At 49.2% G+C, this 15,036-nt stretch overlaps 1 protein-coding gene across 12 annotated transcripts in view; it reads left to right on the forward strand.

Annotated features, from left to right (window-relative positions):
• The window catches only part of TNS3 (tensin 3), a 315,320-nt gene that overhangs the window by 72,250 nt on the left and 228,034 nt on the right, over nucleotides 1-15,036 (forward strand). For 5 of the 12 annotated variants that reach the window (XM_032244265.1, XM_032244273.1, XM_032244264.1 and 2 more), the window contains exon 3: nucleotides 8,449-8,486. The exons of the other annotated variants lie outside the window; for them this stretch is intronic. In XM_032244265.1, the coding sequence (XP_032100156.1) occupies nucleotides 8,449-8,486 (38 nt within the window). The remainder of the gene's footprint in view (nucleotides 1-8,448; nucleotides 8,487-15,036) is intronic. 12 annotated transcript variants of the gene reach the window in all.

A 15,036-nucleotide genomic window follows, 5' to 3' on the forward strand; every position in this document is an offset into this window, starting at 1 on the left:
GTGATGATGACGGTATGATGGTGAAGGTGGTGATGGCGATGATCATGTATGGTGACAGGGATGATGGTGATGGTGACGATGTTGAATGGTGACAATGGTGGTGATGATGGTGATGACAGTGATGATGTGACTGGTGATGGTGTAGTCGATGGTGATGGTAACAATGGCAGTGGTAATGGTTGTGATAAAGATGTTGATCGTGGTGATACTGATGGTGATGATAGCTGGAGAAGAGTTAGGGGCATATTCTATGATGCAGGCCAGTATTTTTACCCTTCCTTTCCTGGCTCATTCTTGGACCTCCAGGCCCCTGATTTTTCACATTTTAACCTATTTAAATGCAAATTTCATATGTGGCTAAGTTGGAAGAAGACATTTCATGTTTTAAAAACTGTTATGTTAACATGTAAGGGCCCTGCTATCTCTACTCCTGGAACTTGAAGTAAGGGGAAGAAAAGCTAGAAATGACAATGAGCAATGGGCTTAGTGTCCAGTTGCGGTTTTTCTTACACTGCCCCAAACCTTGCTGGTGTGCTTGTACCATCAGTTAGGACTCCGAGGTAGCCTGTTCTCACTGCGCGTCAGTGAGTTCCCTTGGGCGGCCTAACATGGTTCAGTTGCTACTGATATCCCAAACTGGCTGTATTTCACAGAGGAGAGAGGAAGGCACTGGTATGTGTGAGTCTTGGCATTTGGGTTTCGAGTAGATTGAGCCCCAAGAGTTGTAAGTTTTGTGGGACTTGGTCCCTGGAAGAAGGTAGATGCATGGAGGATCCAGTGTCAGATCACGCAGAAATGCTCCCTTTGTGAGAGATGGTTTTCCTGGATCTAATGGTGGAATCAGTGAGACTAGCATGGAATGAATGGGACAGGATGGCACAGAGGGACAGCTGCAGGGAAGAGCCCAAAGGAGATGAGAGTTGAGAAAGGAGGCAAGGAGAAAGCTGAGAAGGGAGACCAGAGGGAAAATGGGATGGAGGGAGTTTTGTAAGAAAGATTTGGTAATGGGCTATTCCACTTAATTAACCCAGCATTATTAAGCACCTGCTGGGAGAGAAAGATGAAAGTGTTGTGTCTTGTCTCTGAGACCATCACAGTCAGCAATACACTAAGTGATTGCAGATGAAGGTTTGGAACTAGGAGGGCAGGTTGGTAGGTGTGTGTTTTTTAGCGCTTGCTTTGAGCCACGTGCAGTATTAGGATTCCAGAAGAACATGGTAGTTACTTAAGACTAACAAGGCAACAATGGGGTCATGGGGCCAAGGATCGAATGTGGGCATTGGGCAGGCCATGTCTGGCGGTCCCCCGCTGTGGGTGGGTCACTCCCCTCCTGCCTTGTGGAGCCTGTTACTGGGACACAGAGAGGCTGGCAAACTTGACAGTAGATGTGAGGAGAAGCACAGGGTGACTCACAGGCTTGTTGATAACTTGGTCAATGTGTGTAGAGTGTTGTATAAAAGATCCTGACAACCCTGTAAGACAGTGGCCTGGATTCCCAAGGCTCATGGAGACGTTGTCAAGAATAGCAGTTCCAAGACAACATATAAAAATGTCGGGTGTTTGCAAGTCAGACAGCTCTGGGCTATAACTGTTGCAGCGGGAGCCAGGATTCTCAAACAAGAGTCTGGAAACCTTGTCTGACAGGGGAACTGATGTGCAGTTTGCAGACCGTCAGCTGTGGAGCGGAGTGTTCAGGCAAAGCCACCAGAAGGGGCCTGCCACACACCCGCTCGGATGCCGGAGAGTAAGCGGGGCTGGAGAAGGGACAGGCTCCTCACAGGGAGGTGCTCTTGGTGGAGGCTGCTTTCATGGAATGTTATCGACTCTCTCACTTGAGATTTTTCAGCTTTTCAGTTTTGCAAGTTGTTGGATGAAAAGTGATGTCTCCTTTTTATTGTGTTTTTCATTCATCTGGTGATTGCATGAGGTTGAACATCTAAAAAGATACACAAAAGCTGCCTGTCGCATTTCTTTTTACTTAACAAAGTAGCCTTTCAAATCTTTTGCTCATTGCTTATTTTACAGTTAGATTATTTTAGGGTGTGGCGAAGGTAGTTTATGCCTGTAATCCCAGCACTTTGGGAGGCTGAGGCGGGAGAATGGTTTGAAGCCAGGAGTTAGGGACCAGCCTGGGCAATAAAGCAAACCCCATCTCTGCAAAAAATTTAAAAATTGACCTGCACAGTGGCATGTGCCAGTGGTCCCAGCTACTCTAGAGGCTGAGGCAGGAGGATTGCTTGAGCCTGGGAATTTGAGGCTGCAGTGAGCTATGATCATGCCACTACACTCTAGCCTGGGTGACAGAGTGAGACCTCATCTGTAACTAAATAAATAAATAAAATTTAAAAAATGGAAAAATCAAGTTTTAAATTTCTATGAATTCACTATAGGATGTATACTATCTGTGATATTGGGCAGAGCTTTTGCCAGCTCCTAAGGACTTTCGTCCTCAGAACAGATTAGTTTCTTATCTTTCCACTTTGCACACTGCAAACATTCCAGTCAGTTGCTTGTCTAAGTCTGTTTGTGACCTGTTTGTCATGCAGACGTTGTCGTGTTTGGTTTGTTCAGATCTACCCATCTTTTCATTGAGTTCCTGTCCTTGCTCCTTGTTTTAGAATGCCTGCCCTTCTCCAAGACCACAAAGATGTTCTCTGACATTTTATTCTAATATGCATTTCTGCTTTTCCGATTCCGAATTCAGTTCTGTGATTGATGCATCTAAAATTCATGGTATTTCTGCTATTATTATTATTTTCATGGGATAACCAGTTTTCCCAGTTTTATTGTCTGGCTCCTCCTCTCTGGTCTGCATTGCCCTGTCTCTCTCCAGTGTTGGTTCTCTCCTACGGATGAGGCCACCGCGTGCGTCTGTCTTTCCCAAAGTTTATCACATGCAATAGAGTGCTGTGCATGTGTCAGCCTTGCCTTTTATAAGACCTTTCCCAGGTGAAACAGCTTGAGATTATAATTTTTCAATAGCTATCTAATATTTTATTTGTAGAAATATATATATATATATATATATATAATTTTTATCTTTTTATTGCTTAGGTAAATTTTTTTTTCATGGCAGAGAGGAATCTTGGCTATCACCCTGTTCTACTCCTAAATACAAAAGGGGAAATGGGTGTCAGAGGGAACGTGACCGGCACGGATACTTGGTGAGGGGATGGGGTGAGCATCGTCTTTTCAGCTCCTGCGGTCTGTGGACACCGGATCCTGGTCCTTGTGTAGCTCGTGGTAGTTGTTTGCTTTAGTGGCCTCATGCATGTGGAGCTCCAGTTCTTGCACCAGGCAGAGTGCCTTTGCACACCAGCTCACTGGGTGTTCCAGTCCAGCTCTGGCAGGTGGGCTCTGCCCACGTAGAGCCAGGCTGGCAGCTGATGTCACTACTTAATCTGCTCTGCCACTCAGGGCAGGCAGTTTCCGCTCTGTGCTTCAGTTTGCTGTTCGTACAACGGAACAAGAATGTGCCTTTTTCTCTGGTCCCTGTGGGAATGGGTGGAACAAGGCATGTAAAGCATGTGGAGCTGCGTGGGAGGCACCATGGCAGCCAGTCACGGGGTGCGCAGATGGAGTCTCTTCCAGCCAGCCGGGCATGGATCTTCTCCTGCTGGGGGCAGGTACAGTGGCTGGCGGGCTCCGGGCGGTGCGCCTGGGCCCTGGTTCAGCAGCCCGAGTTCTCCAGGTTCTTCCTGTGGGTCCAGCTCTGTGCTCAGAGGGGCAGGGTCCAGAGGCAGAGGCATTTTCCTTCTCTTACTTCATTCACAGGAGTGGGAGGCCTTCGCCAGAAGCCCCTGAGAGAGTTCACTTACCTTTCTGTTGGTCAAAATTGGGTCCTTACCCCTTTCTGAGAGCCTCAGGCAAGGAGAATGAACGGGGTTACCCTCGCACCCACTGCGGGGCTGCTGGAAGACCCTAAAGGGCTCCTGTCAGTGTGGTTTATATTCATCACGATTTACCCCATTAGAAAAGGGAAATTGTTGAATGTTTAAAATATTTAAGCCAGCTAAAGGCAACAGTAATAAATCCATTATATGTTAAAATGAACATATATCAAAACAACAAAATGAGAGGAGGGGCATTCTTTTTGTGATTCTGTTATGCAACCTTAATCAAGAGGCTGACTCTTCCTGCGGACTCCTCCTGCATGCAGTCTTTCTGCATAATGCTTGGTTTGAAGTGTTGAAGACAATCTAGCCCCATAAACATACCTACTTGGAAAAGGAAGCATTTTAATAGGCTTTTCAGGCCATCGTGAATATTACATTTTGATTCTACACTAAAAGTCAAGTGACAGTTGCTTAAAGTTGAGTTTCACTGTGGAATCTGAAACTGTATGGGTAGAGTTTTTCCTACTCTGTTTTATTAAAATCCATTGGCCTATCTTGCACTCTGAGTGCATCTTTTACCCAGTGTGGAACACCACACACTGGCCATTTGGAAATTATTGGTCCACTGACAATGACACAGAACTTCTAAATGTTGGCATGCTTGTTATACAGTCTCAGGAAAATCCCTACATTTGTTAATATGATCATTGATTTTAACAGAAATGTCCTGGGGTTGTTAGGCTCTGGTGATGGGTACAAGTCTTTTTTTTTTTTTGAGACAGAATCTCACTCTGTCACCCAGGCTGGAGTGCAGTGGTGTGATCCTGGCTTACTGCAATCTCTGCCTCTTGGGTTCAGGCAATTCTTGTGCCTCAGTGTCCTGAGTCGCTGGGATTGCAGACATGCACCACTATGCCCAGCTAATTTTTTGAATTTTTAATAGTGACGGGATTTCACCATGTTAGCCAGGCTGGTCTCAAACTCCTGAGCTCAAGTGATCTGCCTGCCTCAGCCTCCTAAAGTGTTGGTATTACAGGTGTGAGCCACCACACCAGGCCTGGGTACATGTCTTCTAAAATTCTGATTTTCACTTGAAATCTCAAATTTTGACATTGGTTGATGACTACAGACTCATTAAATTTTTGAGAAGATGACAAGCACTCGAGTCTGAATAACTACATTTTGTCTGCTAGGAGTTCTTTCAAATAAAAATGACCTTCCCTGAGAAGGTGGCTGCTTTAGCTGCCAGCTCACACAAGTGGTATTCCAAAAAGGGCGCAAGTCTGTGTGGCTGAGGGTCAAAGTGAATACATACATTTTGTCTTTTGGGCCTGTGTGCTTTGGAGATAGATTTGGAGAGAAGTTCCTCGGCTGTTTTGGAGTCTCCCTTGTGACCAGCACTTTCACAGCCCGGAGTCCCTAAGTGGCGATCAGGTAATGAGGTCTCCACAGCGCGTGGGCCTGCTGGCTATGGGCTTCTGAAAGCAGACCTGGAACAGGTCAGGATTGGCACACAGTTGCTCAGCACATGAATCCTCAGTCTCATCCATAAACCCCAGCCTCACATTGATACAACAGGCAAAGACAGGTAGCTTCTTTCTAGGGTGTGGTGGAAATTTGGTAATGCCCATGCAGTTCAAGCTTTTAGGCGTTGAGTGTGTCAGCTGCTTGTCACTCCTGTTAGTGCTGCTATTGTGAGACCCCGGTCATGCACAACAGAGACGCCGTCCCTTGATGAGCTTGCAGCCCATCAGGAGAGGTGGACACAGGGAGATCACCATGATATGACAAGCTATGATGACCCGCCGTGATGACCCATCCTGATGGATCAGTGGCACAGAAGAGTGTGGAGAATTCAGGCACAGAGGCAGCTGAGCTGGGCCCAGGAGGTGGGTGCAGGATGGCATGAATGAGGAGCTGGGGTTGGCATGGGCAGGGTTAGGGCAGGCAGGGGGCCATCCTCTGTGGGCGGCAGGATAGGAAGCTGGGCCTGGGCACTGTCTGATTCATTTTTTTGGTAATATGTCAGAAAGGCAAGGAGAGTACAACTGGCTGAAAACGCTGAACTTGATGCACAGACGGGCTGGAGTCCTGCCTTCACAGACCATGGCTGCCCGCTTGTCTGAGTCACTCTTAAAGTTTCTCCCTGAGAGGTGCTTATGAGAAGCAAGCGCAGTAACATACAGGGAAGTATATCATACACTGCCTGGTGCAGTGCTGACCACAGCTGGAGCACGGACAGGTTGACAGTGGACTTGCTACTCTGAGGATCACCCATGCTGCTGGCAGTTGAGTGTCAAGTCCTAGTGCAAACATTTGTAAAACTCTGAGGGTTACTTGCCTACATACCAGAAACAATGGCTCTGCCTCTCAGGACTGTAGTCTTGGCTCATGGGCGGTTGATAGGATTTCACTGTGGTTATTGAATATAATGATTTTTCCCGACAATGCCGATAGCTGTCTGGTGGTCGAGTAGGCCGCCTACCATGGATACATCATACCAGTGCTGCCCTTGCACTGACTAGGGCCCTTTTTTGTGTGTAGTTGGCACGTTGTATTCCTGCTACATGACAAATGACCCCCAAAGTTAGTGCCTTAGCGTAACAGTAAGAATCTGTTATCTCTCACTGTGTCACTGGATCAGGAATTTGGGACATAGGTGACTGGGCAGTTCTGGCTCAGGGTCTCTGGAGAGGCTACATCATCTGAAGGCTTGACTGGGGTTGGAGACCAGCTTCTGAGGTGGCACACTTCTGGTCGTTGGTGGGAAGCCTCAGTTCCTCTCCACGGGGGCCTCTCCGCAGGGCTGCTTGAGTGTCCTCACAACATGGCGTCTGGCTGTCCTCAGAATAAGTGATTCTGGAGACCAGGGCAGAAGCACAATGCCTTATGGCCACAAAAATCACACACCATCTCTTCTGCCAGGTTGTACTGTCACATAGCCCAGTTGATTCACTGTGGGAGGGGGCTGCACACAGGCATGGTCCTGTGACATGCTGCTAGACATGTGTGGGCAGAATTCTTCCCCTGACTCTCTCCCAGCCAGAGGCCAAAGGCCTGCTCACTGCCGTTTTCCTATCTCAGTCTCTCTTGCTGGCCTCTGCTGGGGATGGTGTCTGTCTGGACTTTTAATCCTGTGTGGAAGCCCCTTGTTTCCCAATGGCAAGTCTCTCTTGATTTGAAAATCATTGATCACCTTTGTGTGTTTTTCCCATTAGAAGGTGTAGGATAAATACATGTTTTTGTGAATAATCTCACAAACCTCAGAGCAATAGAAAGACAGTTCAGCAATTCAAAAAAATAGATCATACATAGATTAACAACCTAACTGTAACTGGAGTTCGAATAACAGGCAGGAAGTGGGCAAATGACCTTACCTGTTTTATCCTCATTCAACCCTACACAAACCTTTTTGACTTGGGTAGGTTCATAGAAAACAGAGTGCAGGATGGGGAGTGAGACGTTGGTTGAATTCACAGGGCCTTGACACGCAGAGCCGGGATGTGGGGTCCCTCTCCCTGACTTCTGAGGCCTTGGTCTCTGGTCCCACACACTTCTGCATGTGGACATTGCTTTCTAGTTTCAAAGCAGGGTGACTTGAAGGATTCCTTTTGACCCATGATAGCTCTGTGGGAGGAAACAAGAGACCCAGCTAGAGGGGCAGAGCCTGGATTGGCGTCCCCAGTCACTGTTACCCCAATCCAGGTCTCTTTCCTCCTCCCACAGTTGTCCTTGTGGGCTGGCAAACATGGGGGAAGAGAGGGAATGTACTGGACCTTTCCTTGGAGCTGGCACAGGAGACCGTGCTGGGACTGTTCGGTGCTGTGGCTTCATTTCTTTCTCCCCGTCCTCCAAGGCCCGCCTGCAGCATGCCGGTGGTGGTGGGGAGGTTTATGCTTCCTCATCACAGCTGCAGCCTCTGGGCGAGAGGGCCTGTGAAATCCCCATTGGTTCCAGCTCTGCGTGGCATTGTTAGGGCCCCCGAAGGGACACAGGACTCATCCATCCACACAATGGCCCCTGTGGAAGGATTCTCCTGTAGGAATTTAGACATGAATTTATTCTGACAGTCAATTCTCAGGTTGGCCGGAAGTGGAAGCAGTTCTGAAATCAGATGCACGACTTTCTCACAAATTTAAAGGCTCCAATCCTGTCTTTCATGGATACTTTAAATTCTGATTCTTAAGGGGCATTTTCCAGTGTCTTTTCTTGTTTTAGGGATCAGCTGTAATTTCTGGGCACACAGGAATGCTTTCTGCTGCTGAAGCTCACTATTCTTTAGGAATCCAGTTTGGCTGGATGCATATACTGCTTGAAAAACCAATCTGCTCATGACCCTGCTCCCGAGACATTCCCACCGAGACATTCCCACCTGAGACATCCCCACCTGAGCCGTCCGAGCTGTTGCTAACAGACAGCAGTTGTAACTCGGCTCTTGCACACCAGGTCCTCACTGCCTTCTGTCCACACTGCTGTGCGTCATAAGTAACAATCTCCCTCGTGCCAGAGAGAGCCAGAGACTCTGAAGGATTGAGAGGGTTTGGAAATGTAAGAATTCTTGCTAGAGAGACTGCTCCACACACATTCTCTCTCTCTCTCTTTTTTTTTCCAGCCTGCAAGTTTTCCTGCCACAAGAAATGTGAAGCCAAGGTAAGCATTCCGTTAACTTCCCGTGGGACTCTTTATAACTGAGTTGGCCTTCATTCAATGATATGTGTTTGTGGCGGGGCAGGGGGTGGGTGCCGCTTTGGACTGCGGCCACGGAAAGAAAACTCTTGAGGAAAGCCGGGGCTGGTAGCTGCTTTTCGATATGGTGTATACTTTTCATCTCCAGAATAAATCAAAGGGCTTTGAAATCCATGGTTTCAATTATAGAAAATAATTCTTAAGAATTTGATTTCAGATAAGAATTCAATAATTTGTCCCCTGGCTACATCAATAGCTCTTTCTCAGTGGCACCGGTCCGAGGTTTCTCACTGCTTGTCATACTGCCTCTCAGGGCAGAGAGGGCAGGAGCTGGGAGGTCCAGGGCATTCCCCTGGCCTGGGGACTTTTCCGGCCTCATTTTGAGAATGCTTGTGTGTAGATGGATTGGGGTTTTCAGGTGGCAGGGAAACCGGGAACCCTGGAGTAAGGTTTAGTGATGCTGAGTTTTTTTTTTTTAATTGAACTTTAGGTTCTGGGATACATGTGCTGATCATGCAGGATTGTCGCATAGGTACATAGTTGGCAAGGTGGTTTACATCCTTCATCCCCCCATCACCTGTAACTGGCATTTCTCTCCCCATGTTATCCCTTCCAGCTTCCCCGATGCTGAGTTTGTCAGTCCCTGGAGAGGTTAAATAGCCCGATGGCCTCCATGACCGAAGGAGGCTTGACTATGTCCTCTTAGGTTTATGGTTTCAGTGAATGGGGAAGTGAGGTGGCCTGGAAGCGCCGTGTGGGAAGTGACAGACACCCCAAGGAAGAAGCACGTGGTTTTCTACCTTGTCTTGGTGCCTGCACCTTCAGATCTCCTGGGGATGGTGGCTGTACCCACGGAACGCCCAGGTGTGATTTGGGTCTGCAGTTGGGGCTGCAGTGTTTTGCCCCGCCTGCTGTTCGGCCTTGCCCCCTATAGGGGCTCTGTAGGTGTTCTGACAGGTTGTCCTCATGGCTGTAGGTCCTGGGAGGAGGAGTTTTAGAGTCTTGGGATTTTGCTACTGTTACAGACCTCATGGGTTGGTGTTTTGATCATTTCCAGCCCTGCCTTGGGCTCCGCTGTGCTGGAAGTGGACTTCACGTTACCATGAGCTCACTGCATGTGAGGACTAGGGGAGCTGGTTTCCTTGACCCTCCCCATCTCAGGGATATACAAACACACACATGCATAAATACGCACACATGCATACACAGAAACACACGCACATGCATATGTGTGCACATAAAAACATGCTCATACACACACACACGCACACGCAAAGTTGAAGAACTAGACTAGTACAGTTCTATTTCTTTTTTCCCCAAGAGACTTTTCTTTGTAAGGTCTTCATTATGGAGAATGCTGAGCACGTGCAGGAGCAGAGAGGCTGGCACAGGGCCCTGCTGCCCCCTTCCTCAACTCCAGACCAGCAGCCTCTGTGACCTGGCCACACCTTCTTGCTGGCTGCCTCTGCCAGATGTCACGCGGGGTGCACTTCTCCGGCCTCCTGGGGGCTGCGTGGAGCGTTTCTGCTCTTGCTTTCTGTCCTGCTCTGGAGAAGGCTTCCCCTTTTCCAGAGGAGGTAGGCGTTTCTTGTTCACACACTCCTAGGCGTAGCTGATTTCCGACCGTGTATTTGAGGTTTTTTTGTGCACAGATAGGCTCCTTTCCTGAGGTGCTGAGCACCTTTAGGGGTGTGGGAGCGGTGCTCCTGAACGCGGTGGTAAGCAGGGAAGATGGCCCCTCTGGGGGAGTATTTTAGACCTGGAGCGGTTCCCCCTCCCCGAGGAGGACTGGAATGTGTCCCTCACCCCTGTTGTGTGGTGGCTGTTGTCTGCATGGCTTGCACCTTGTGTGGGCTCCGGGGTAGGAGGAGGAGGTGGGGTGCTTGTCTTGACTGTGTTGTGGGCCCAGCCACTTTTGAGCTGTAGCTGCAGAGATGAGTCTGCTGTTGTTCCTTCCATGTCTTAAATGGGGCCTGTCGGCTGCCTAAGGGATTGGATTCTTTGGTTTGAAGTGTATTCCAAAAGCCTTACGTATCACTGAATATGGAATTTCTAACGGCAGCAATTGGCAGTTTGCTGAGGGATGGATAAGCTCATTCCTATCAGATCACTGTGTGGAGAAATATATCCGTGTTCTTTTTTTTTTTTTTTTTTTTTTTTTATTATTCAGCTTTGAACCTCAGAAGAGAAAGTCCCTGGCAATAACAAAGCACCTTCTCATTCCAAAAATAATGCCGGCGTTGTTGGGGATATGAGGGCCACAGCTCCTCGGCGGCTCCTGCAGGGTACGCAGCCAGGGGAGCGGCTCGATCTTCCAGGAACTGAATGTGGCTGTGGCTTCTCCCACATGATTGCATTCGGGTTTTGAGTCTTTGATTACTTTGTTTATATATATCGCCCAATGGGCTCCTTAGACACTGTGCTCAGATTGCTCAGGAGAGTTCGAAGCCTTGGTTCAGCACATAGGGTTGGGTCTCATGCCAGACCTGAGACTGGGTGGTAGCGTGTGCTGTGTTAAACCCCCGACGGTGCTCCCCTCTGTGTGGGAGCACTTGTTCCCGTGTCCACAAGCTCTGTCCGTGCCCTGGAGCATGTGGCTGGTGTGTGATGGTGCTAAAGGCCACAGCCGTTGAACTGCTGCTGTCAGTGAAATGGTCACAGGCTCCTCTGGTCCAGGACCTCGGAGCTCCTTCTGTGGCACTGAAGATGTGGAGGAACCATCCTGCAGAAATGGGGACTGAGACAGCAGCTGGGGGCTCAGGCAGGGAGGCAGAGCCATCGTTGGAACATTTTGAGAAACCCCAAAAGAGTGCTGTTACTCTGTTCCTGAGCCCATAGACAGTGTGTCCTCTCAGGCCAGGCCATGAAGCTCAGTGGGTAGATGGAGGCAGAGACCTGGGCTTGGATCCCAGTGGGGCTTTTGCTCTCCCGAAGCCTTTCTAGTCCCCCTTGCTATGGTCTCGATGTTTGTGTCTCCCCCAAATTCCCGTGTTGAAACCTGACCCCCAAGGTGATGGTAGTTGGAAGTAGGAGCCCTTGGAGAGGTGATCAGGTAATGAGGTGGATACCCATAAACAGGATTACAGCCAGTGCTCGACTTACGACCACGATTGGTTCTGACAGATCGGTCGTAACACGATTTGGTCGTAAGTTGAGTAGGCTATATGCACGTGGAGATGGTAGTGCTGCCGGAAGCTGGTCCGCACTGTCGTACGCCCAGCTGGGCAATGTTTGCGCTGCCAGACGCGGCGCAGTCGTGGCTAGCGATTGTGGTCGTAAAGTCGAATGGTTGTAAGTTTCATAGGTCGTAAGTCAATCAATACCTGTAGTGCCTTTATGAAAGGGACCCCAGAGAGATCCCTTACCCCTTCTGCCATGTGCATACATGGTAAGAAGGCACCCTTTATGAACCCTGAAAAGGGCCCACACCAGACACTGAATCTGCTGGTGCCTTGATCTTGATTCTAGAATTCCCAGCTCTAGAACCATGAGAAATACATTTCTATTGTTTATAACCTTCCCGGTATTTTGTTATAGCAGCCTACGTGGACTTAGATAGGCCCTGAGCCTTACTTTCTTCCTGCATAAAAAACATGAATAATAGTTTTCTTTCTTTTTGTTCTTGTTGCCCAGGCTGGAGTGCAATGGTGCGATCTTGGCTCACTGCAACCTCTGCCTCCCGGGTTCAAGCGATTCTCTTGCCTCAGCCTCCCGAGTAGCTGGCATTACAGTCATGTGCCACCGCGTCTGGCTAATTTTTTATTTTTGGTAGAGACGGGATTTCTCCATGTTGGTCAGGCTGGTCTCAAACTCCCGACCTCAGATGATCTGGCCACCTCAGCCTCCCAAAGTGCTGGGATTACAGGCATGAGCCACCAAGCCCAGCCAATAGTTTTCCATAATAAACAGAAAAATGACTTTCTCTTAGCTGTTGGTAATGATAATACTTATTATATAAGTTTTAGGGAAGTCAAATAATTTATGTACAGTCACTTGAAACTTTGGGATTTCAAATATTTTGCTTCCTGGAATGTTGTGTTATTCATTTGAGCCGCATGAGCTGTGTGGGATTCATGACTTGCTTCTTTCCTGGCTATCACTTGACTTACTGGCAAGAGTGAAAAAGGAAGTAGGAGAAATGAAGCCATTTTAGGAAAGCAGATGTTGGTGAGGGGAGAAGGGGGAGGAAAGGGTGGCAGGTAGTGTCCCCCTAAAGGAAATGAAGGGCAGGTTCTGTGGAGCTTGGGCGAGCAGGTGGAGCCCTGGTAATACCATCCCTGAAACCTGCAAACGTTGCATCTGGTGAGATGCCCCTTCTGCCTCTGCCTACTTGCAGACGTGTCTGCTCCTTAAGAGTTGCACTTTGTGTAGGGTATCGAGTGTCATCCTGAATCACCAGAGGTAGAATGGACCTTCAGATAATGTTTTTGCAAACTTAAGACACCCTGTAGGGAACACACACGGGAGTTAGCAAGGGAAACATGCATGGGAGTAATGTCAAGGAGACGCCCTGCAGGGCGTCCCGATGCACAGTGCCTCCTTTAATCCAGGAAAAACACAGAACCTCCTGCCATCTGGGCTCCCATGCTCTCAGACGCCTTGGCTCATTCATCGTCAACTTTCACAGCCTGGCTGCGAAGATCCGGCTTGCCGTTCCTGTCTCTGGGCACATCTCAGTTCGCACCATTCTTGGATATAAAGTACAAGAGTGCTGGTGCTGCCTGCACTTCTTGAGTCTGTAGAAGGGGAGTGCAGCAAGAGGAGCGAGGTCCCAGGCTCTGTCCAGCCTCTTGGCTCCTGCAGACGGCCTCTTCTTCCCCTGTCCTGGTGCTCCACCTGGGCAGGTGGCAAACCAGGAGCCTTCCCTCACTCTCCAGCTTCCCGCTTGAAGGAGAGAACTTTGTGACAGGCTTGCTGCTCTTTTTAAGCCGAGACTACAGGAGGTCCCGGGGAAGTCAGCGGGAACCTGCCTCTGCTCTCATCGCCTGCTACCCCGAGGGCCTTTGCTGGCCTCTCCCATCGGGGATCCCCATGTCCTGGCTGCAGTTGATGCGGGAACCCTGTCACTTCCACCAGACGGGCCTAGGGTAAAGACTTGGTCCTCTGCCATGGTAAACAGAGGACCTAAAGTTTATGACTTCTTCAGAAACTGTCTCTAGACATTCATGCTGAGTATCTACAGACGCTCAGTGGTCTGACTAACCATTAACTTCCATCTGGCAGTTAACCTTCATTTCAGACCACTTCTCTTCTCTGCATAAGAGCCACTGCTGCCGTGCAGTGGGATACAGGCCTGCTGGGTCCCAGGGACTGACCCATCCAGCCCCCTCTCCCCATTGTCTGATGAAAACCCTTGAGACCCGGGGAGGTGAAATAGCTTACCTATTGTCTTATAGCTTCTGAGGCCCAGAATTCCTCGGTGTTGCATTTCAGACTCTGATTTTTGCTGTTCCACGTGTTCTTTTTGGTGCTTTCCCATCTTCACGTATCAGAAATGGAGCTGAGATTCGCATGGGTGACTAGCTCACCTTGCTCATATGCCTACAGAACCTACTGTGCCTCTTGGGAACTCCAGCTCCAGGGCCAGCTTCTCTAAAACACGGGTTAAGCGTCTCTCGCGCTTGGCTTGGGGTTCACTTCTCCTGGGCTGCGTCTCTGTTTCTCTCTCATGAAGGATGCCTGAGAATTCTCTGACTCCCTCATGGCTCAGGTCTCTTCTTCCCCCTGCAGACTCTGCCCATCCTTCATTTGTGGCATCTTGTCTGAGACTCCCAGCCCTCCCAAGAGACGCTGAGCAGGGGCAGTATCTCTCCCCAATTCCCACAGCTCTTTGCAGCCCTGCAGGAGCCTCGGCTGTCATAGCTGTGTGCTTCTGTGTTGGACCTCCTCACCCGTGCACAAGGAGGGAGGCTGTGGGAGCTGCGGCTTTGCTGACCCTGAGCTCTCGGTTGCTGCATTCTCTGGGCCTGTCTCATCTCCCTGTCCAGAACTTACCCTGTCTACGGCCCCAGAGCCTCCATTCTCCAGCGTCCCACCAGCCAGCTGCGCTCTGCTCAGGGCAGGGGGCTGTCTTTCCTGCCAGCGCGATGGCCTTGGAGGCAGGGCCTGGAGGCTGCAAACTCGTCCCCGCCTTCAGCAGGGTTGGTGCTCTCTGGGCTCTTGGTGGAGGGACCGAATCCGGTGAAGCTCACTGCCACAGCATTTAAGGTTGGGGTGTCTGCTTTGAGTCCCCAAAAGGTGTAAGCGGTGGGCTCTTTTCATATGGTCTTTCGCTAGGAACGAATGATCTGAATTTGTTAGTAACAAGGACTAATACATTTTTATTTATTTATTTATTTACTTATTTATTTTTAGACAGATTCTCCCTCAGTCACCCAGGCTGGAATACAGTGGTGCGATCTTGGCTCACTGCAACTTCCACCGCTCGCATTCAAGTGATTTTCCTGCCTCAGCCTCCCAAATAGCTGGGATTATAGGCATGTGACACCACACATGACTTTTTTTTTTTTTTTTT

The sequence above is a fragment of the Sapajus apella genome, unplaced genomic scaffold (genome assembly GCF_009761245.1).
Source record: "Sapajus apella isolate SASKATOON/1434 unplaced genomic scaffold, GSC_monkey_1.0 scaffold54, whole genome shotgun sequence".
Lineage (NCBI taxonomy): Eukaryota > Metazoa > Chordata > Mammalia > Primates > Cebidae > Sapajus > Sapajus apella.